The sequence below is a fragment of the Dromiciops gliroides genome, chromosome 3 (genome assembly GCF_019393635.1).
Source record: "Dromiciops gliroides isolate mDroGli1 chromosome 3, mDroGli1.pri, whole genome shotgun sequence".
Lineage (NCBI taxonomy): Eukaryota > Metazoa > Chordata > Mammalia > Microbiotheria > Microbiotheriidae > Dromiciops > Dromiciops gliroides.
This window is the reverse complement of record NC_057863.1, coordinates 224,418,381-224,442,192: the sequence shown is the minus strand read 5'-3', so window position 1 is coordinate 224,442,192 and position 23,812 is coordinate 224,418,381. Positions and strand designations below refer to the sequence as shown.

The window sequence follows — 23,812 nt, the reverse complement described above, 5'->3', positions numbered from 1 at the left end:
TAGCTAACTATCCAAGAAGCCTTCCATGTCCTCTTCCCCGCAACTCTGTTGGCAGCTAAGGTCTTCATATCTCTGTTTTTCTGGGCCTAGTTGTTTATATGAGGTTTACCCCATAGAATCAAGCTCCTGGATCATAGGAACCATGTTTTGTTTTATTTTGTTTTTCATTTGTATACTTGGTGCTTAGCACAATGCCTGAAACAAGGTAAGAGATTAGTAAACTTATGTTGATTTGACTTGGGTTGAACTGGCCAAATCACTTATACGCTTGGAGTTTCAATTGTTTCATGGGGGAAGCTAGGTGACACAATGGATAAAGCACCGGCTCTGGATTCAGGAGGACCTGAGTTCAAACCTGCCCTTGGACACTTGACACTTACTAGCTGTGTGACCCTGGGCAAGTCACTTAACCCTCATTGCCCTGCCCCGCCCCACCCCGCCCCCAAATCAATTGTTTCATTCGCAAAATAGGAATAATAATGCCGGTAATATTTAGCTCATGAGGTTGTTGCTCAGATAAGATGAGATGAGTGTCAAGCGTTTTGTAAATGTTCAAGTATAATATAAATATCAACTAACATCATGGCATTTTACTCCTTGGCCATCTTCTTACCATCTGCCTTGTGACCCAGGTGAGGAGCCATGCCTCAGAGGATTTTACCCTTTCACTCCCAGACTTCCTGTCCTATAGCACAATTGTTTGTTGCCTTGTGATGCTTACTCTATCTGTGGGCCCATCTTAGGGAGAAATCCTGATACAGGTACTAATGTCATTGAAGAAAGATGGAGGAATGTCCTAAAGATCTATAGATGAGAGGGCAGCTAGGTGGCACAGTGGATAGAGCACTGGCCCTGGATTCAGGAGGACCTGAGTTTAAATCTGGTCTCAGAAACTTTATACTTACTAGCTGTGTGACCCTAGGTAAGTCACTTTGGCAACCCCAATTGACTCACCAAAAAAAAAAAAAAGAAAGAAAGAAAGAAAAAAATCTATAGATGAGAGCAACAAGGACATAGGTATGACAAGATTCTCTGAAGTCATTGAAGAAGGGTGATAGAGGAATGGTTTGGGCATGGCAATGAGGAAGGAGGAGAAAAGGCTGTTTCCTCATCTGAAAAGGGGCGATAACAGCACCTACCTTACAGGGTAACATGCATAAAGCACTTTGCAACCCATAAAGCATTATATAAAGGTTGGCTGTTGTTATCGATATTATTATTACTGGAGAAACCTTCACATAGTAGGCAGTATTTGCCAACTTTGTAAAGGATGGTCAGGAATTCAATAGATAGGATGGGAAAGGGATGACATTTCAGGTACAAGAAAATAAAGTAAAGTCTATGTCCACTAATTGAATACACCAATTGGATGAGTAGCCACCAATGAAGAGGGTTCATAGAGATGTGATTTTTGGGGGGAGACAATAATTTTTTTTTTTTTTTAGGCAATGGGGGTTAAGTGACTTGCCCACGGTCACACAGCTAGTAAGTGTCAAGTGTCTGAGGCCGGATTTGAACTCAGGTCCTCCTGAATCCAGGGCCGGTGCTTTAACCACTGCGCCATCTAGCTGCCCCGACAATAAATTTTTGACTAAAGAAAGGATGTGGAAACAATGTTGGCCTCCAAATTTGAGGATAATATAAGAGAGTTTGTTGATGATAAGAACATGAATTCTAAAGGACACGATGGACTATGAGATGAGCTCTTCCAGACTTGTTACACATTACTGCTCTCTAAGGTCCAGCCCATCTGGCTCTGTCATACATGTTTGTTATGCTTCATACATGACATCATATCTCCTCTTTGCCTCACATGCTTGGATTTTACAATCTTCCCTCTCTAAGCATTCCAAGTATCCTTCAAGGCTTGATCTTAGCACCCAACTTCTACATAAGGCCTTTCCTGATATATCCAACTGCTTGTGAATCCTCCTTCTCCCAATTTCCTTTTATAGATGAGTAGATATTCTTTCCCCAGACAGAGTGTAAGCTCATTCAAATTTGGACTATTTTATTTTTTTGATTATTTTATATTATTTTTAACTTCATATCTCCAGAGACTAGCACGATGCCTAGAACATAGTAGGTATCTAATTAATGCTTATTGGTTAAGTGAAGGAGATGGAAAAATTGGGTTTCTCCCTAAGGAATAGGTCTCTGGGTTCAAGAGGAGATAAAAGAGTCATGATATTACGTAGTATCATTGCATCACAGATATAGAGCTGGAAAGGACCTGAGTCCATCAAGCTCAATACCTCATTTCACATCTAAGCAACTGAGGCACAGAAAGGTTAGGTGACTTAGCCAGGCTCACACAGCTAGTAAGTATATGAACCAGGATTCAAACTCAAGTCTTCCTGATTCTAATTGCAACCCTGTCTACTATACTATGCAGTGGATAGACCACTTGCTCTGGAGTCAGGAGGACCTGAGCTTAAATCTCACCTCAGATACTTACTAGCCTTGTGACCATGGACAAGTCACTTAATCCCAATTGCCTTGAAACATTTGGGACCATCTCCAGTCATCCTGATGTATATCTTGCCACTGGACCCAGTTGGCTCTGGGGGAGAAAGTGAGGCTGGTGACCTTACATAGCCTTCCCTCACTTAAATCCAATTCACTGCAACTCATGACATCACCCAATGTCATGGTCCTCTTCAAGAATGAAAGACAGGAGGGGACAGCTAGGTGGCACAGTGGATAAAGCACTGGCCCTGGATTTAGGAGGTCCTGAGTTCAAATCTGACCTCACATGTTTGCCACTTACTAGCCATGTGACCCTGGGCAAGTCACTTAACCCTCATTGCCCCCCCCCAAATAACACATAAAGGACAGTAGCATCTAGGTGGTCCATTGGATAGAGCACTGGCCCTGGAGTCAGGAGGATCTGAGTTCAAATCCAGCCTCAGGCACTTGACACTTACTGGCTGTGTGACCCTGGGCAAGTCACTTAACCCAAATTGTCTCACAAAAAAAAAACAACAAAAAAATAAAAACAAAAAAAGAATGAACAAAACTGTACTACCTATCTGTCTAAACAGAGAGAATGGATATTCTGGAAGAGGGAGTTAGTACAAGAAGATAGAAAAATCCAAAGATTTGTACTATAAGGCCTTCACCAATAAAGCACTTATATAGTCAGTTCTTTTCTGGAATTCACAATAGAATTTCTGATGTTGGTATCTTGGACAGATCATTGACCAAGGTCTTCACCACTGTGTATTGAGCTGCCAGTTCTCCTTAATGATGGTAGCAGATCTTATGGAAGGCTGGTGTTTGAGTGGAAGAGGAATGGCTAAGGAATAGAGTCACTTATATGGGGATCTTTGCAAAGTAGCCTTTCTCTCCTATTTCTCCTTGTGATTAAGATCATACATGTACAAAATGTTGACCACAGTGAAGGGGGCCATGACACAGAGTTTTTCTGGGTTTAAAGCTAAGTGGCCTATGTGGGGATCCAACCCACAACTCTTTCCTCGTTAACACTCTAACCATCAGAGATAATTGGCTCAGACAGATATTGTAATTAGGATGATTGAAAATGAAGGTTGTTCTTAATTAATTAGAGACTTTTCAAACTCTTGCTATATGTTTTGAATGAGGTTATTTTGCTCTGTATTTTTACATAAATAATTTCCTTATATCCATCAAGTTATACCTGGTAACCATAAGACACACTGGATTTCTCTAAGTAGGATACTATGATGAAGGTAAAACTTCATATATACTCATCAAGAGAAATTATACTAATAAAATGGTGGTCTAAATGTCTGCCAGAATGTTTTCAAAATAAAGGGGAACATAAACCTTTCCTGGTGGTTAATGTAGAATACTAATGTTCCCTACAAGCATTCAGTTCTTGAGATGTAGGGACTCATTGCAGATTTGCTAACATTGATTTTCCTCTTGTGTTTTCAACTCTCTAATCCCATGCATTTTGCATAAGCATCTGTCTGTCCCAAACCTTAAAATAACTACAACTGATTGCATCTCTTCTAAAAACAGTGGAAATATAAAGTCTCTTTGATAATTCACCCAAGATTCCTATTGTGCTCAACTCTTATGAAAGCATAACTCAGAAAGGTTTATTCTATAAATTAGAAATAGTACCTCCTGAAGGAAGGAAAGGACATAGCAGAATGAAAAACATTTCCTGTGAAAGTAGTGCTTTTTAGATGAGAAAAAGGCAAACTGAATGATTACCGCTGACTGGTTCCTTACCAAAAACTCCCATTGGGTAGTCCTAAATTGAAACAATCTTTCAGAGAAAAATGGACTGTTCCACCTTTTTTTCCCTAACCTTGCAATAACATCACAATAATCATGCCCAGACCTAAAGAAATAAATATTTGACCACTTCTGTATCACCTTACTCACCTTCAACTGAATATAATGCTTGAAAAATGCTAAGGAAATTTGTATTTAATTATTGAGATGACTGAAAAAGAAAGATTAAAATATCTGGTTGCTACATCCTTAGTACACTTACTGAGCTTATGATTCAGGGTTTCTGGAAACCAATTTTGTACTCTGATAGTATCTTTTGACCTTGAAAGACTATTTACTGCCTATATATCGCCTTTCACATTATTATCTAGGTGTTTTGACAAGAGTACTCCGACAGCTTTGTTTGTTGAAGTTCTTTATTAACATTAGGAGCCAGATTCAATAAACCAATTTTGGGGGGGAGACTACATGACTTAGAGCAATGCTATGTGATGCAATATGAAAAATGTACTGACTTTGATCTCTGCTATGAATCTTCCGGGGCGGAAACATGACTCAGTGGGTTGGCAGGATAGAAACTTGGGGACAGTGAGTTCTCATCTTGCTTCTCTCTTAATTTACAATGCAGTTCTGGGGGTGCCATTTAATTTTAGTTAAAACTATTCCCCATTCCTCATCTATAAAAAGGAATAAAAGAAAACTTGTTAACTTGGATTAGAATGGGAATCAAATGTAAATACAAGTGAACTTGCCCTGCTTCACTGAAAATTAGGAAGGCTGAACTATAGATTATGGTCGTGTAAGTCTAGAAGTGTCGAATGCAACTTTCACTCGTGGTTTATCATGATGGGAAGAAACAAAATGTATGTGGAATTTAATTGGTGATAAATCCTTATTGGTCCAGAAAGAAATTGGCTATGGAAGACAATCTCATCAATCTCACATGAAGTGGTTTCAAAATAAAAATCATTCTCAGCTATCAAATGAAGGAATCTCATCCATGAGATTGTTGGAGAAATTGGTACACTCATACATTGCTGGTGGAGTTATGCTCTGGCATATTCTTTTTGGAGGGCAATCTGGCAAAAAAACTAAAAAAACCTACTTTTGATCACATTCCTGCGAAGACATGCTGGGAATGTTATCATAAAAAGGAGATCTCAGTTGAAATATATAGATCATGGGGCAGCTAGGTGACGCAGTGGATAAAGCACCAGCCAGCCCTGGATTCAGGAGTACCTGAGTTCAAATCTGGCCTCAGACACTTGACACTTACTAGCTGTGTGACCCTGGGCAAGTCACTTAACCCCCATTGCCCCACCAAAAAACAATAGATAGATAGATAGATAGATAGATAGATAGATAGATAGATAGATAGATAGATAGATAGATCACATTAGTCATGGTTTCTAAGAAATGGAAACAACATAAATAACTATCAAACAAGAATTTATTAAGTACTTACTATGTGCCATGCACTGCGCATAGGGGAAAAAAAGGAAAAATATGGTCTTTAATATCAAGGAGTTCAAATTTGAATGGGTGAGACAATCTACAAACAACTAAGTATATATAAGATACAAACATTATAAGTAAAGGATAATTTCAGAGGGAAGGCACTAGCAGTGAGTGGAGAGGGGAGGGACCAGGAAAGGCCTCTTGAGGAATTTGAACTGAGCCCTAAAGAAAGCCAGGGAAGCTGGGAGGTGGAACGTTACCAGCTTAAATGACAACCAGTGAAAAGTGATTGAGCTTAAAGGAGTGTTATATTGAGAAAAGGGAAAGAAGGTTAATGTTATGATGGACCACAGAGTATGTGGAAAGGAATAAAGTATAAAACTGGAAAAGGAGGAAAAAGCCAGGTTGTGAAGGACTTTAAAAACCAAACAGGATTTTATACTTTATTCTGGAAATAATTGATTTTACTGAGTAGAATAGTAACATGGGTATATCTGTGCTTAAGGAAAATCACTTTGACAGCTGCTTAGAGGATGGACTGAAGTGGGGAGATCCTTGGCAAAAATGTACCAGAGTCGATTCCAACATGCTCAAAAGCTAATTGTTAAATTTTCAGTGTGAGCCTTTACAGCTCAGAAACATTACAAATGAGGGACTGATTTATTGTTTTGATGATTTCTAGATTGTGAAAGTGATGGAGAAAATCTTAATAATAGAGATTAAACCCCCAAAGCATGTCAATAGTACTTGATCTAGTTGTTAAATTTTTTAAAAATTTATTTGGGGGGGTGCAGGGCAATGAGGGTTAAGTTACTTGCCCAGGGTCATACAGCTAGTTAAATGTCAAGTGTCTAAGGCTGGATTTGAACTCAGGTCCTCCTGAATCCAAGGCCCATGCTTTATCCACTGTGCCACCTAGCTGCCCCCAATTGTTAAATTTTTACTATCAGATTCCTGCACTTGAAACAGGAAAAGCATTCAGAAGGTTATTACAGTTGTTAAGGTTTTGAGTGATTAGATACAAAGGTGAAGGCTGTGTGAATGGAGAGAATCAGAAGTCTACAAGAATCTCCAACAATTGATAGTTGAATAAACCATGACATATAAATCCAATTCACGCACAAGTCAAGACACCTTTCATCATCTCTTCAAGAATGAAGGACAAGCAACAACAATATAAAAGTGTACTGCAGCTCACTAAAATTGAATATAAAGAAATTTTTAAAGTTATATTCCACAGTACTTAGAGCTGGAAGTGACCTAGCAGATAATCTAGTCCAACCCTCTCATTTTTAATGATTTGGAAACTGAGGCCCAGAGACTTGGAGTAAGTTGTTCAAAGTTCTACAAGTAGTAAACAACAGAACTGGAATTTTAGCCCAGTTTGACTTTAAACCTAGTGTTCCTTATATGAAGTAATGTGAAGCAAAGAAAACAGATGAGAAAACAGCATACACATATCCTACAACTACACAATAAAGAAAAAAATATATACATGAATAGGGATAAAATAAAAGAAGATACAGAAGAAATGGCTAATGCTGTTAAGGATATATTATAGGTAAATTTTTACCATAAAATTTCTAAATGTATGCTTGCTTTTGCTGTTTAAAGTTTAGTGTATACATGCATAATCTATATCAAATTGCTTGCCTTCTCAAGGAGGGGGAAATAGAAGAAGGAAGGAAGAGAATTTAGGATTCAAAATTTCAAGAAAGACAGTTTAAAATTGTTTTTACACATAATTTAAAAAGGCAAAATATAAAAAAAATAAAATTAAGTGTATTACAATTTTTTAAAGAAAATTTAAATGAAACTGTTATTCATATACAATCAAAAAATCCTAACCATAAAAGAAATAAGGTAAGTCTAAACAATACCTTGTTCTGAGCAAACTCAGTCTGAGTTCTTAGTAATCACTAATTCCCATGCTAAGTTTTTATAAATCATCTGTTTAGTAGTCCATTCCAGAAGTTTGCCAGGGATCAGCATCAAACTTTTGGTTTTTGTTATCTACCTTGTACCCCATTTGGAAATGAGGATGATGTTTGCCACTCTGCTGGTCCCTTTACCATTTTCTATTTTCCTCAAAGATTACAGGTAGGTTTTCACAATCATTTCAGGAAATTCTTTCAGAAGCAGAGTTTGAACTATACTTGGGAGACTTGGACTCCTTTAAAGTAGCTGGGTTCTCTATCACTATCTCCTCGTCTATCTCGGGTTAAAATTGCCTCTCATTTATATTTGTTTTACTTTTCATAGTTTAAACATTATTCTTGCTGGAGAATAGAAGTTGAATGCTTATTTTATATTATTTTAAACACTAGGTCATTTGCCTTCAGCAAAGAATCTATCCCTTGTTCATTTTCTCGCTTTAAATATGGATATAGAAATCCTTATTGTTGTTAATGCTTTTCAGATATAATTTTATTCAGATATTCTTTTCTTTAGCCTTCCACATGATTCTTAGAGGACTATGGCACCATTTTGTATTATTCTTTGATTACATATCACAAATTCCATTTTTGATACTTACTTTTAAAACCCAAGGACAGTTGGGTCGCACAGTGGATAGAGCATCAGGCTTGGAGTTAGTTAAAAAGACCTGTTCAGGGCAGGTAGGTGCACAGTGGATAGAGCACCGGCCCTGGATTCAGGAGGATCTGAGTTCAAATCTGGCCTCAGACACTTAACACTTACTAGCTGTGTGACCCTGGGCAAGTCACTTAACCCCAACTGCCCCGCAAAAAAAAAAAAAAAGAAAGAAAGAAAAGAAAAGAAAAAAATACCTGTTCAAATCTGAGCTCAGACACTTCTTAGCTGTGTCACCCTGGGCAAGTCTGTTAACCCCATTTTTCTCAGTTTCCTCCTCTGTAAAATGAGCTGGAGAAGAAAATGGCAAGCCACTCCAGTATCTTTGCCAAGAAAATCCCAAATGGGGTCATGAAGAGTCAGAAATGACTGAAAAATGACTTTTGAAAAATGAACAACTTTTAAACCTAAGATACTTAGAGAGCTCCTTAAGCAATCAATCACACTGCTTTTCTTAAATATCTCTCCATCTTCTTCCTCACTGGATTCTTTGTAATTTTATGTTCAAAAATTTTTTAGGGTCTCCATTCCTTATTGAGTTGTCTTCTCTTAGGATCACATCTATTTTTACTTTGAACTTTTAAAAATCTCCTTTCTTAAAGTCAAGGTGAAGTGTATGGCTATGCCTAGTGTTCCCTTCTTTCACTATGATGGACTTTAAGATATCACAGTCACTTCCTCCCAAGACTCTTGTCACCGCCATATCCTTTCAATTAGTTTTATGTGTTTGGTCAGAACTAAGTCCAGAACATCAGTTTCCCCTCATTGCTTTCTAAGAAATGAAATAGTTGGAAAAATGAGTCAAGCATTTGTTGAATGCTTCTGCTTTTTTCTTTCTTTCTTTTTCTTTTTTCTTTCTTCTTTATTTTTTTGCTTAATGTTTACACAACTTTAGCTCATTGTACACAGGTTTTTAGGGAAGTCTTTCTATTATTCATTGTTTTTATTTTTTTATTTTTTTATTTTTTTTATTCATTGTTTTTAAAAAGCTGTCTTGAAGCAAATTTAATTTTTAAACTGGGGCTGATATGTTTTCGTGCTCAGTCTTAAAATGCATCATTTTAGTCCAAAATTATTTGTTGATTCTGCAATAGTGTCATTTTTATTTTCACTTCCTTTTTAATCAAGAAGTATTTATTTTATCTCCCTCCCACCTGGTTCATTAAAAGAGAAGAAAAAATCTGTTAACAGATAGGCACATTCAAGCAAAACAAATTTCTACATTGTTCATTTTCAAAAAATGTATTCTGCATTCATTCTGTATCCCAAATCCTTCCTTTCTCATTCAGGAAGTGAGTTTTATCATCAGTCTTCTGGGACTGTAATTGATCATTGCATTGATCCAAGATCTTAAGTCTTTCCAAGTGGTTTGCCTTGACAACACTGTTACCATATGCATAGTTGTGGTGCAGCTCACTTAACTACTACGTATAGCAGCTCATATACAGACTTCTCTGAACCCATTCATTTGGTTGCAAAATTGTCCCCTTCAGGAATATATCTTTGACATATGAATATGTAAGGCAGAGTCATCAACATACTGATGACATTTCCTTTGTGAATGTTTCAGAAAACCTAGATGATATTACTATTTTGGGGACTAAAAGAGTGATTAGCTATTTCTTATATTGGATTCTCAAGTATGACTGCATTAAAAAAAAAAAACCTAGGGGCGGCTAGGTGGCGCAGTGGATAAAGCACCGGCTCTGAATTCAGGAGTACCTGAGTTCAAATCCGGCCTCAGACACTTTCAGACACTCACTAGCTGTATGACCCTGGGCAAGTCACTTAACCCCCATTGCCCTGCAAAACAAAACAAAACAAAACAAAACCCCCTAAATATGTATTAAATAAGTCTGCTTAATTTATTTGTGATGAAGAACACATAACGTGGGTTGCCATTAACTTAGATATTGCTGGCCATGCTATACAATGGAATCAATCTAATGTTTCCTATGAGTGTGCTTACCTTCTCAAGAGTTACATGAATCTTGATGATATAAAATACTCTCTCCCTTCTCTGATCCCTTTTAAATACATATTTTCTACCATCCATTGGTGAATGGCCTCCCACTGCGTGTGTTTGAATGTGTGTTTGCTGTTGTGTCATTATGAGAAGTTTTTAGTGTGTGTATAGAAATGTTTACTTTATTGGATGAACAAGAAATTTCTCTCTGGCTCTTAGAGGAAAGAAAAATGGTTTCCTCTAAATATTAGATAAAATAAGAATCCAGGTATCTAGATAAGAGGTAGAGTATAGTTAGGGAAAGAGGATTTGGTTCAGTCAGAACTGAACACCAAAAAAAGACCTGGAAGGCATCCAGTAAGAGAGCTACCAGAAAATAGAAGCTTGACCTGAGTCAGTGGCAGAAATAGATTAGAAATAGAATAGGCAAATAGCTTTTTTAAAGTGCACAGCAAAGATCCTAGACTAGAAATAGGGTAGATTTAGGTAGTTGGACAGTTATCCAGATCCAGGGTCTCAATATGACTTTCCTCCTAAATAAGATGAAACTATTGGTTACCTCCAGTTTTTTGCTTATTGTAGTCCTTATTGAGCTGTGAGAACTAGCACTGTCTTTTTCTTTTCTTTTTTCTTTTTTTTCCCCTGGGGCAATGGGGATTAAGTGACTTGCCCAGGGTCACACAGCTAGTGTCAAGTGTCTGAGGTTGGATTTGAACTCAGGTACTCCTGAATCCAGGGCCGGTACTTTATCCACTGTACCACCTAGCTGCTCCCAGAGCAACTGACTTTTGCCTTTCTTTGTATCCCTAGTACTTAGCAAAGGACATAAACTTCATAAATGTAAATTAACTGACTAACTGTGGTCCATATCTATTCTATTTACCAATTACTGTCTGCTTACATATAAATTATAACTAAGGGCCATGTGGAGTAACAAGTAGAAGACCAATCTTGGAGTTAGAAAAACCTGGTTTTGAGTCTTAATTGGTACACATAGTAACTGGTCCATAAGCAAGTCACTTAACATCCCCATTACCCCTGACACTCTAAAACTATAATTTAGCTCCTTGAGATCAGCGTCTGTTTTAGGCACTTAAGAAATACTCATTGATTTCAACTGCAAAAGTTATAGAAAGGGGGCAGCTAGGTGGTGCAGTAGATAAAGCACCAGCCCAGGATTCAGGAGGACCTGAGTTCAAATCCAGCCTCAGACACTTGACACTTACTAGCTGTGTGACCCTGGGCAAGTCACTTAACCCCAATTGCCTCATCCCCCTCCAAAAAAAAAGTTATAGAAGGGTTGTCCATCTGTTACCAGTGTTACATATACATACACATTACACAAGCACATACACATACACACATACACAGGATGTATCAAAAATCACAGTAGTTTAAAGCTTTACCAGCTTAAAACTGCACTAAGACTTTTGGGACATCCCATATATATACATATACATATATATATGTGTGTGTGTGTATGTGTGTATGTATATACATGTGTATATACACATATACACATGTATATTTGTGAGTCTGTGTACATACATCTATCTATCTATCCATTCATCTTTTTTTCTTCAGCATCTGGTACAATGCTGAGCAGACTAATATATAGGCCTTTAATTTATTCAATAAATTCCAGTGGCTACCTAAAGAATCAAATAAAAATCCTAACTATATATAATTTTAAGCCATTCAGAACCTGGTCTCTTCTTACCATTTAAATCTTCTTATATATCATACCCTTCCACATACCCTGCTATCTAGTGATGCTGCCTTCCTTGCTGTTCCTCATCCAAGATCCTCCATCTCCTGATTCTGGGCTTTTACTGGTTCTCCTCCACGGCTGCAATTTTCGATTTCTTCATTTGCACATCTTAGTTTCCCTATATCCCTTCAATTGTCAGCTAAAGTCCCACCTTCTTGTCCATAGTTATTTGTATGTTGTCTTCCCCATTGGATTATAACCTCCTTGAAGACAGGAACTGCTTTTTTGTTTTGTTTCATTGACTTTGTAATCTTCAGCATTTAGCACAATGTCCAGCATATAATAGGCACCTGATAAATACTTATTGGCTTGACTCTTTATGTCATTAACTGAATCTCTCAGGTATGTACCTTTCTGTAAAGATCCTTCTCACTTTCTCATGAGTATAATAGTTTGTCTAAAGTAATAAGAATAAGAATCTTTCTGGCAGTAAAAGGCAATGAGATCATTCTAACACTGCTACAACCAGATTTCTTACTTTTCCTCTTGCACAATGATTTTTAAAATGTTATATTCAGACTATTTCTTTATAATGTAACATGTTGATGAAAATTCTGACACATAGTAAATGCTTAATAAATTCTTATTGACTAAATGGAGTCTACATAGGTCATGAAGGCATGACTCTTTTACCAAGACTTTCTTTTTTTTTTTTTTTTTTAGGGCAATGAGGGTTAAGTGACTTGCCCAGCATCACACAGCTAATAAGTGTCAAGTGTCTCAGGCCAGATTTGAACTCAGGTCTTGCTGAATTCAGGGCCTATGCTTTATCCACTGCACCACATAGCTGACCCAGGCATGACTCTTTTAGAAAAGAAATTTTAAAATGTATCAATTGTACAGTTTGGGCAGGAGTTCTATCACTATGCTTCTGAATTCTATTCTAGTCTGTTCCATTCCACCCCATTCCATCCTATTTCATTCTATCCTACAAACAAAAGTCATGGAAAATTCTAAATTATGTTCATTTTTATCTAGGCACTATAAGAATCAATCAAAATAGTATTCTCAGAGGGGTGCCTAACAAGATAACTAACTACTTTATCAAAATTGTTTGTAAAATAAGAGTATGTGGGCTTTGAGTGAGGGATCTCAAATGAGTAAAGTAGCACCTACCTCACAGGGTTATTGGGGAAACCAAATGAGACAACATACATAAAAAATGTACCTTTAGTACTATATTAATGTATTTTGGCTACTCAGAAGTCTTTTATGTTCCAGGCTCTATTAAAGAGAGTTGCTAGATACATGACACCAGATAGTTTCTAGTTCTAGCTCTTTCATTCCCAAATTGAATGAGTTTTGAAAAAAAGTTATTTGACTTCTCTGGGGCTCAAGTTCCACATCTGCAAAATGATCTCTAAAGTCCCTTTCAGCTCTAAAATTCTGTGTTTCTATGAGTTTAGAAGAGGTAAGTTGGGGACTAAGGAAATCTGGCAAGAGAAAGGATTTGAACTGAGACTGGCTGGATGAAGAGGATTCAAATAAGTGACAAAAATAAGGGTATTTCTGGTAAGTGGAATGATACATGAAGACAAGGAAACAAGGTATGCTTAGGGAATAGTGTATTCCTTGATCTGTAGGAATAGTCTTTTTGTATTAATGAATGGCAGATAAAAATTAGAAAAAATTTTTGTGTCCAGATTCTGCAAGTCCCTGAATGTCAAATTAAATAGCTTTGTGATTATCTTTTGGTGAAAGGAAGCCACAGGAGGTTTTGGAACAGGGTAGTGATCTTGTCTAAATGATGTTTCAGGAAAATAATGTGATGAGCTTATGCAGGATAAATTGAAGAGGGAAATGACTAGAAACAAGATGGAAGACTACTCTTTGTGAATTCAAATAATCTTGTTTGCCTCGGTTTTCCTCATCTATAAAATGAGCTGGGGAAGTAAATGGCAAATCACTCCAGTATCTTTGCCAAGAAAACCCCAAATGGGGACAAGAAGAGTCAGATACAACTGAAAACAAGAAACAACAACAACAACAAGTGGCCCTTCTGATTCACAAATAGCTCTACCACTACTTTATTCAGGAATAGAAAAGTATTTCTATTCTATCTCTATTCAGGAATAAAAAAAAAAAACACTTAACATTAAAAATAACTGAGTGCATGAAATGATAAAGACCTGAACTGGAATAGGGGCAAAGGGAATGTAACCCAGGAACTCAGAGGTGAAAAAATCATGAGAACAATTTGAGTGGTAATAAAAAGAAACAAAAGGAATATTTTGTGATTTTATGGGCGAAAAAGGTAAAACTCTTGGCAGAAACAACTTAATCAGATTGTCAGTGATACTAAGGTATAATAGAAAATATATTATAAGATATAAAAACAAAAGGCAACTTTTAATATATATTATATATATACTTTAAGAAAGCTAGGTTTCAGTTTTATCATTAGCTTTATGATCTCATGAAAATTGATTCATTAAAATTAATTGATTGATAGATTAGTTGATTAAATAATGAAAAAATAAAATGAAAAATTAATTAATGAAATAAAGAAGGTCAACTACATGTTCTCCAGGGTCCCTTTTAGTTCTAAAAATGTGAAGATTCTAAGATACTGTTAAGTATTGCTTCTTTCTTCAAAGTCCTAAAATCTCCCTGTATTTTAGTGTTAGCTTCTCTTAGTGGAAATTGGACTAATGCTTTAGTCTATTTAGATTTCTTTTTAATGCTTATAAAATAAAAGAGATTGTACAGTGACCTTAGGAGCTCCAGCCAAGAGAAACACATGCAGATGGTGCCAATGTTAAGATTACTTTTGGAGACTCGGTAATTTGACTACTGCATTTTTACTAATTTGAGGTCATGGGATAGATATAGTGACAAATAAAATGTTCTTCCTCACTTTTTTGTTATCAAATCACTACCTCTTTGGCAACACAGATCATCCCTGATGTCCAATCATTGCATTCTTTAATGCATACATTTGTTATGTGAATCCCAGCTTTTCCTCATTCCCAACCTATATTACTCCTATTCCTTATAGCAATAACTAGACTGGGCAGATTTTTTCCCCATCCTTGGGACCTGCTGTTTCCCTTCTTTGTAGTCAGCATACTGAAAAGATATTTTCTTCAATACAATATCTGAGGCTGGCACACAGCTGGTAAAGAGGGGAAAAATTACCAGAAAAAACATGTAGGGTATCACAAAGGCAAACAAAATGAGAAAAAATTTAAAAATCAATAACTTGTTTGAAGAGACACAGTTTAGTTTAGAGATATTGATTTACTGGATAAAAAGCACAAAACTGCACCTTTGTCCTAAAACTTCTTAGAAGCAAATAAAAAAAATCTTAAAATATGTTATTAAATCATTTTAAATCATGGAAATAATAGAATAAACGTTACCCTATAAATACACATACATTACTTTTCCATGTGGACAATGGTCAGTTTTAAATAGAACCTGATTGTCTAAGTAAAATTATCACTAAAATATCGCCAGATTAGTCATAATTTATTACATATGGCATCTCAAAATCTTCATGCAGCTTTAATCTTTTTTTTTTTTTGCAGGGCAATGAGGGTTAAGTGACTTGCCCAGGGTCACACAGCTAGTAAGGTCAAATGTCTGAGGCCACATTTGAACTCAGATCCTTCTGAATCCAGGGCTGGTGCTTTATCCACTGTGCCACCTAGCTGCCCCTTTTTGGGTTTTTTTGAGGCAATTGGGGTTAAGTGATTTGCCCAAGGTCACACAGCTAGTAAGTGTTAAGTGTCTGATGTCGGATTTGAACTCAGGTCCCTCTGACTCGAGGGCCGGTGTTCTATCCACTGCGCCACCTAGCTGCCCCACAGTTTTAATCTTTTAAAGGATTTTGGTTTCTAGATTGGATAATCATTAAGATACCAGGTAGACTAATAACAGAGAAGGGTCAGGGAAGGCAACCTTCTATAATACCTTATTTTTGGAGTCCCACATAGTTTAGCACTGACCTGTCTTAACACTATATATACTAAAGACTCACATTCCTGCCATTACCTTAGCAACAATAAAATTGAAGTCCAAATGATAATTCATTTTTTAAAACCTGTAGATAGGGGCAGCTAGGTGGCACAGTGGATAAAGCACCAGCCCTTGATTCAAGAGGACCTGAGTTCAAAACCAGCCTCAGACACTTGACACTTATTAGCTGTGTGACTCTGGCCAAGTCACTTAACCCTCATTGCCTGGCAAAACAAACAAACAAAAACCACCCTGAAAGTACCCTGGCAGGGGAGAATGAGGTCAAAAGGAGAGTATGGGAGATAGATATCATCTGTTGCCTTCTAAGGTACATCTGCCTGCCTCAGAATTTTGTCCATGATTCCATGGTACATGTATCCACTTGCCTTTAAAAAAAATGAGATCGTTAACCACATCTGGAAGAGGAAATGATGTACTGTGTAACTTAGTAAAGATTCTGTAAACTAGTATTAGTATGCTCTGTGCACAGTTCAATTAAGAGCATGTTTGACAGGATGGCAAAGAATTCATTTGTACAAACAACTTGTCAAAGAGCTATAGAGAATTTATCAAAAAAAATTCTTTAAAGAGAAAATAGCGAGACCTCGTCTCCCGGCTCTGGTTCTTGCTTCAACAGTGTTTGGATGGAACAGACCCGGGGTTCCCCCAACTCCCCTCGCGCTAGATCTTCGTCCTTCTGCAGCCCGCCAGCCCCTGGGACCACCCGACTCCCCGCTTTCGAGACCATCGGCCTCCGGGACCAAATCCGCCAAAACTCCTCCGAGGCCGAGGCCGAGGCCGCGGTCAACCGCTTGGCCAACCTCTACCTGCAGGCCTCCTACTCCTACCTGTCCCTGGGTTTCTATTTCGACTGGGACGATGTCGCTCTGCCGAGGGTGTCGCATTTTTTCCGTGACCCGGCGAAGGACAAACACGAGGGCACTGAGCGCCTTATGCGGCTCCAGAACCAACGTGGGGGCCGGGTCCTCCTCCAGGCTGCGCAGAAACCTGGTCAAGATGAGTGGGACCGCAGCTTGGATGCCATGGAGGCTGCCCTGAGCCTGGAGAAGGGCTTGAACCAAGCCCTCCTAAAGCTGCACGCCCTGGGCTCCAGCCAAGGGGATCCACACCTCTGCGATTTCCTGGAGAGCCACTACCTGGGCGAAGAGGTGAGGCTGCTGAAGCGCCTGGGCGACCACCTGACCACCCTGCGCCACGTGCAGGCCGACCCCCAGCCCGGGCTGTTCGAGTGGCTAAGCCTGAAGCACGACTGGGAGGAGCAGCTCCACGAGAAGGCCAACGGGGCCCACAATAAAGAATAAAGCTGGCTCGCTGCTCACCCCCCCCCCCCAAAAAAAAGAGAAAATAGCACCTTTTTTGATAAATGCCCAAATTTTATAGCAATTGTTATTTCCAAGTGAGCCATTTTGAAATGAAGACCAATTACATAGCAATATAAATTTCTTGTGTCCTTACTGAACATTCATTTAAACTATTAAAGTTTACAACTGCACTTAGACTTTTGGGACATTCTCCAGATCTGTTGAGGGGAAAGGGATGGGCGGATTATTTTTGCAACGGGTCTATAGGATTTTGTTGGTGTAAAGGAATTCACAGAATGGAACTTCCCCAAGCTGATGGTGCATGACTTCATCACCTCATACCTGAACCAGTGAAGTAGCCTACTGGTTGCTTGGCCTGCCACCAATTTCTAGAGACTCCAGTCCATCCTACACTCAAATATCAAAGTGATAATTGTTTTTTCTAAAGCAGAAATCTGACCACATCATCCCCCTCCCTACCAACTTAATAAACTTCAGTGGCCCCTTATTGCCTTGAGGATTAAATATAATATCCTCTGTTTGGCTTTCATAGCCTTTCATAAGCTGTGCCCTCCCCCCCCCCAATACTCACATGTACTTTTCCAGTCTACTTGCATCTTACACTACCCCCTCATGTATCCTACCATTCAAGGACAATGGCCTCCTTGCTGTTCTTCACACAAGACACTCCATCTTCCACTCTGAGCATTTTCAGTAACTGTTCTCCACCCCCATCTCTGGAATATTCCCTCCTGATCTTTACCTCTTAACTTCCCTAGTTTCCTTCATGCTCCAGCTAAAATCTAACCTTCTACAGGAAACCTTTTTCTATACCCCTAAATTCAGCTACTATATCCCTAAGCCAGAAAGAAAACTTGGATTTAGTTATGTTCATGATTCTCTTCATTAATGCAAATAATATCTTTATATCTGGTGATACTCCTATTACTTGTAGTAGCCTCATGCATTCTCAGGGTTTGGTTTCCAAGGAGAAGCTTAATGACACAACCTATATGGACAACAGGGTGGCTCAGTTCACAGAGCAATGGACCTTCAGTCAAGAAAACCTGAGTTCAACTATAACCTCAGACACTTACTAGTTATGTGATGTTGGGAAACTCATTCAACCTCTGTCTGCATCAGTTGCCTCATTTGTAAAAATAGCAGTAATAATAGCACCTACCTCTCAGGGTTATTGTGAATATAAAATGAGATAATATTTGGAAAGTACTTTGTAAACCTAAAGGTCCTATATAAATGCTAGCTATTATTAATCCTCAAAGACTTACCAGTACCTGGACAGCTAAAACTGTATTTTCTTGGGAAATAGACACCCAACTGTATTTTTTTTTTTTAGTGAGGCAATTGGGGTTAAGTGACTTGCCCAGGGTCACACAGCTAGTAAATGTTAAGTATCTGAGGCCGGATTTGAACTCAGGTATTCCTGACTCCAGGGCCAGTGCTCTATCCACTGCACCACCTAGCTGCCCCCACCCAACTGTATTCTACATGAATAGAAGGATGCCATTGGGGTGTGAGCATTAATCACATGCTGAGTCAGCTTCGGTGAAGTTTAGGGCAGAAGTCAAACCCCAGATGAGAGGGGTCCTATCTTTCTACGAAAACATTAGGAATCTAATTCTGAGCTCTGGGTTTAGCCAACACATACAGAGGTCATGGAGCTGCAATGAGATGGAATATGCTCAAGAACAGTAGCTTCTTGTTTTGACTCCTTGATATAACACCAGAAAGTTCATTGAGGGAACTAGTGTGAAAGAGATACTATCACTGTCCAGACCTGTAGGTGACGTCTCAAGCCCTTCTATAAATACCCAAAGGCCAAAGAAACACTGGAGAGTATTAAAGAGATCTCAGAGACTTCATGAGATCAAGAGATGTTCATAGAGGAATAGATGAGAGCTAAGTAGTGTTGAGACCTGGGATGAGACATGATGAACCCACATATGCACTGTTTACATCTGCAGAGGCCATGCTTCTACCTAAGGGCATCCCATGGGCCAGACAGGAAGCTGACCAGCCAGAGACAATGCAAAGAATTTCCCTAAAGCAACTGAGAAGGGCTTAACAGGTCTATATAATCCAGCTTTTCCTCAAGGTCTATAAGTGACTTTGGAGAGACACCATGAGACATCATGGGACAATGGGCAAGCATTAGTAGGATCCTCGGATGGTAATGATGCATATTTGATGAAAGTAGGCTAACCCCAGTACTGCGTCCCCTTCCATATCCAAATAATGGGAGATTTATTTGCAGGTGGATGGATACAGCACTGGGGACAGCCAGTCTACTTTCATGGGTCGGTCCCATAAAGCAAATTTTCCCAGGTTTTTCTGACATGCCCATATGTCCATATCCCAAATATCCTTTTTCATCAAGCCAAAGAAAAATTGAGCAGATAGTACAAAGGTCAGTGCTGAAACTTCACAAGATCCAGGGGTAAGGCAAGAAATTATGGCCCATGTGTGAGAATCATGGATATAAAAACCAACTGGGACAAGGAGTGTCCAAAAAAAGAGTAATACAGAATGGGACTTTACCTAGTGATGATTTCCTTCAGATAGCCTCATAATAGTAACAGCAGTCCTCTCTCTCTCTCTCTCTCTCTCTCTCTCTCTCTCTCTCTCTCTCTCTCTCTCTCTCTCTCACACACACACACACACACACACACACACACACACACACACACACACACCATAGTAGGCTGGGACAATGATGCCTGGCTAAACCAAAGAGGGAAACCTAGGTTCTTGCATTTCTTACCCAAGATTTCTTTTAGGATACTATTAAGGAAACTAATGCTTATAGTAGCATGCAGCACTGAACTACTGGATGTTCTCTTTAATAATGAAGGAATTGAAGGAGGTGAAAACCGGGAGAGGACAGAAGTTAATTTTTAAAATTAGAGCAAGAAACTTTATGAGAAGGGTTCATTCTTTTGCTGGATGCTCATGTACTCACTTTTATGCTAAACAAATATGCAGAGTGAATAAACTCTTGACAGATGAGTTTCATTTGGAAAAGTTAGTACCGTTATTTGAACTCTACTCATGCTGCGTGGTATTTCTACAATCTAGATATATATGACATTGTCATGTATAAGAATGTAATTTTCATCCAAATGGAATCTTCTAGAATCTCCTACACACTCCTTTTGGTCACAGCTACAGTCCTTTGCTATGCAGCATTTACTGCCTCTCTGTAGGTTACTAGGACAAGGATTATAGAGTCTATTAAGAAACCGCCCCCCAAAGTTCTTTAGTGATATAATTGTCTTCAAATGTTATTGCTAGGGACTATCTAATCAGGCCCTTATCTTCATAGAGCTTGGCTTTCTTTAACAAAGCTCTCTTAAAGAAACATTAATCCGATAATACATATTTTTGTAACTTAGGAAAGAAACTAAGAAGCTTTTTGTTTTTAAATTTTCTAAACCCATATATGATGATTCTTTCATAATTTTGGGTAATTTTCTTTGTCTCTGATCCAGTTTTTTCCCCCTTTAGGGTCTCTATCACAACAAAGGGATAAATAAACCAGTGGTTATAGTTATCAATATTAGGATAGTTTGTCTTATTTTTAAAACACACACTTTGAGGCTAAATATTATTATCAAAATACTAATTGATGTTGTATCTAATTACCTCCCAGGTATGAGGAAATAATAAACTGAAGAATCCCTAAATCTATGATCTATGCAACTAACATTTCATTAATTATATAATGCCAGCATTTTTGAAATTTAAACTGATATTTATAATTTTACATATTGAGTTTGTTGGTGTTGTTTTTTGTTAAAATCAAGTAATTTTGTAGTATTTTGTTTCATCTTTGTAATCAACAAGGTTTCTATGAACAGCATAGATATAGTAACGCATATTTCATTACAGCTTATTAAAACTTCCTGACTATCCCAAAATGACAGTTTACAGTCCAAAGGTGACAATTTTTTTCAATTGTCAAAACAATATGCTGTTATGAAAAGTACCTAAGAAATCTTTTCAGAAATTTTATTCCCTAGCATTAAATGGAGAAAACATTGTCATGAAATGCCAACTTCTGAATATGATGTTTTCATTCATTCCTATTCCAGATTAATTGTATTACTTAGGAAGTATCCTTCAGGGGGTTTAGTACAGTAATGTAGTAAAAGATAATGGTTTATATCATCCACCATGTGTTGATATTAACAACAGCAAAGAAATGCCACTAAGAATACTTTTGGAATTGAGCATTTTCAAATTAGACAAGTACCAGAGAGTTCCAAAAAAAAGTCAAACATTGTGCAAATTCCTGAAAGTCTCTGCATATCTTAATTTCTCATGTGTTAATTGAAAGACAACAGATATACACGTTGTACAATAATTTTCATGTATACTAAAAGTATAGACAACAATGACAATTTAAATTTTGGAAAACAAAATGCAATGAGGCAAAACCTTGAGCACTTTTCTAATGTCTTGAAACACAAGCTCCTCTATAGATCAAAATACGTCTCCTCTCTCTTTGCTCTGTCCAAACTTATTGTCTTTTTAGCCCCAGGCTGTTAAAATGACCACTAGGGGCTTACTACTGCCAGTCACAATCTTACTTCCTAGCCTCACCATGTAAGACCATTCAACTGGTGTCTTCTCCCTGTAAACAGTCACCAGCTTGACTCAGTGAAAGAATACAGCCAGTCCCTTCCAGCAACAGTTAGCGCCCTAAAAAATGCCCCAAAGGCGCGTTCGCAGAGCCCCCCTTCTTCTGGGGATGAGTAGCAGAAATTAAGAAACAAAGAGGCCAACCAGTGTCCCTACCTCAGACTTCCACACAATGTAGGAATGACTGCTGCTGTTGGGTGGTGGCTGTAATTTCCTCTGCTGGAGCCATCTCCGAGGAGAAGAGAAGATGCTGTTGGTACTTCCACCTGGGGAGGTGAGGATGCCGGCAGTAGAAGAGGACCGTCCACCGCTGGGCCCAGCTAGGAAGTAAGGCAGGTCCCAGGCCATATTCCTCTTGAGGGTGTTTCGTCCCAAGGCTGGTTCATAGTCAAATTGGAAGCTGTTTGAGGGTGACTTCTCCTGGGGGGTACTGGGAGTCGAGAAGGATGAGCACAGAGGGCCAGGAGATGGCAGCCCCCTTCGAATTGCACCCCTAGAAGAAGACACTGCGAGACACTCAGCTGAAGAAAGCGGGGTACAGGGGCTGCTGCCCCCACTACCTGCTCCTCTAACTCGGCCCAAAGTAGCCCTGTTATGAATGGGCCCTCCAATATCCTCATCCTCCTCAGGTTCTCGGCCATAGTTGCGGATGATGGCAGGGTCTAGGCTGCGGGTCTGGCGCAATCTCCTTTTGGACAAACCCTTGCCAGAGGCAGCACCGGCCCCTGGGGAGGAACAGGAAAAGACACTGTTGAGCAGGCTTTGCGCTGACATCTCGACGTTGGTGCCCCTACCCCCTGAGGACACAGAATCTCTCTCCACTCGAATCCTAACCTCTCTCCACTCGAATCCTAACCTCTCCCCACTCCCAGGTGTACTGGGATGGTGAGCAGAGGCTGGCGAAAGCCCTGTGGAAGAGGCTAGCAGCCTCAGGCACTCGAGGGCAGAGATGGTAGCGGTGAGCAGCAGCGTCTATCCTTTTCGGGCTACGGCCGCAGTGGCAGAGAACCCCTCAGTGGTGTCCGATTCCCCCGGCGGGGGCAGCAGCAGGAGGTTCATAACTAGCCCCAGAATGGGCTCGCTCTTGGGCAGAGGCGCGAGCGGAGGCTGCTGCTGGGGTCTTCCAGAGTTCCCAAGGAAAGGGAGCTAGGAGTCCTGGGAGTCGTCGGGAAAAGCAACAGCAGCTAAGTAACGCTGCTGCCGCAAGCTTTCCACCAGAGTAAAAGTTAAGAAGGGAAAAGGAAGAGGAGGAGGAGGAGGGAAGAGGAGGAGGAGGAGGAGGAGGAGGAGGAGGAGGAGGAGGAGGAGGAGGAGGAGGAGGAGGAGGAGGAGGAGGAGGAGGAGGAGGAGGAGGAGGAGGAGGAGGAGGAGGAGGAGGAGGAGGAGGAGGAGGAGGAGGAGGAGGCGGCCACAGGAGTTCGTTCCCAGGGCTGCTGATCCCGCCAGCGCCACTCCCCCTCCCAACGATGTCCTGGAGCCGCTGACTCTCAGCGGTCCCGATGCACTTAAGTCTGTCTTCGGCAAGCCGCTCCTCATAGTGCAGTGGAAGTCTGAGGGGAGGGAGAGGGGGCTGCCCTGCCCAGTGCACAGTGTGTATTCCTCCCTGTCCACTCCATCTGGAGACCGTGATGAGCAGACTTTTGCCTGGGTTTGACCTGGACGCTAATATAAAGTTGGAACGATCCCCGCGTGCGGTGAAGCTCGGGTGACCACGGAGGGGCGCGGGGGCTCTCCAGTCTCAGCTTCTGCTGAGCCCTGGATCAGCTTCTAGAGCTGCGGGGCCTCGTGTGCCAGCCAACCCTCCCTTGCTTCTCCCGAGTTTTTGACCGTAAGAGTGCATTGCCCCCCGAG

General features: G+C 39.6%; 2 protein-coding genes across 2 annotated transcripts in view; one reads left to right on the top strand and one right to left on the bottom strand.

Moving 5' to 3' along the window:
* The window catches only part of ARHGAP6 (Rho GTPase activating protein 6), a 670,816-nt gene extending 648,081 nt beyond the window's left edge, over nt 1-22,735 (bottom strand). The window contains exon 1 of the mRNA XM_043996656.1: nt 22,118-22,735. Within this exon, the coding sequence (XP_043852591.1) occupies nt 22,118-22,735 (618 nt within the window). The remainder of the gene's footprint in view (nt 1-22,117) is intronic.
* LOC122746000 (ferritin light chain-like) lies at nt 192-17,299 on the top strand. The gene is made up of 2 exons (XM_043991460.1): nt 192-205; nt 16,567-17,299. Exons 1-2 carry the CDS (start codon nt 192-194, stop codon nt 17,297-17,299), a joined length of 747 nt encoding a protein of 248 aa, XP_043847395.1.
* Nucleotides 22,736-23,812: the final 1,077 nt, after the last annotated feature.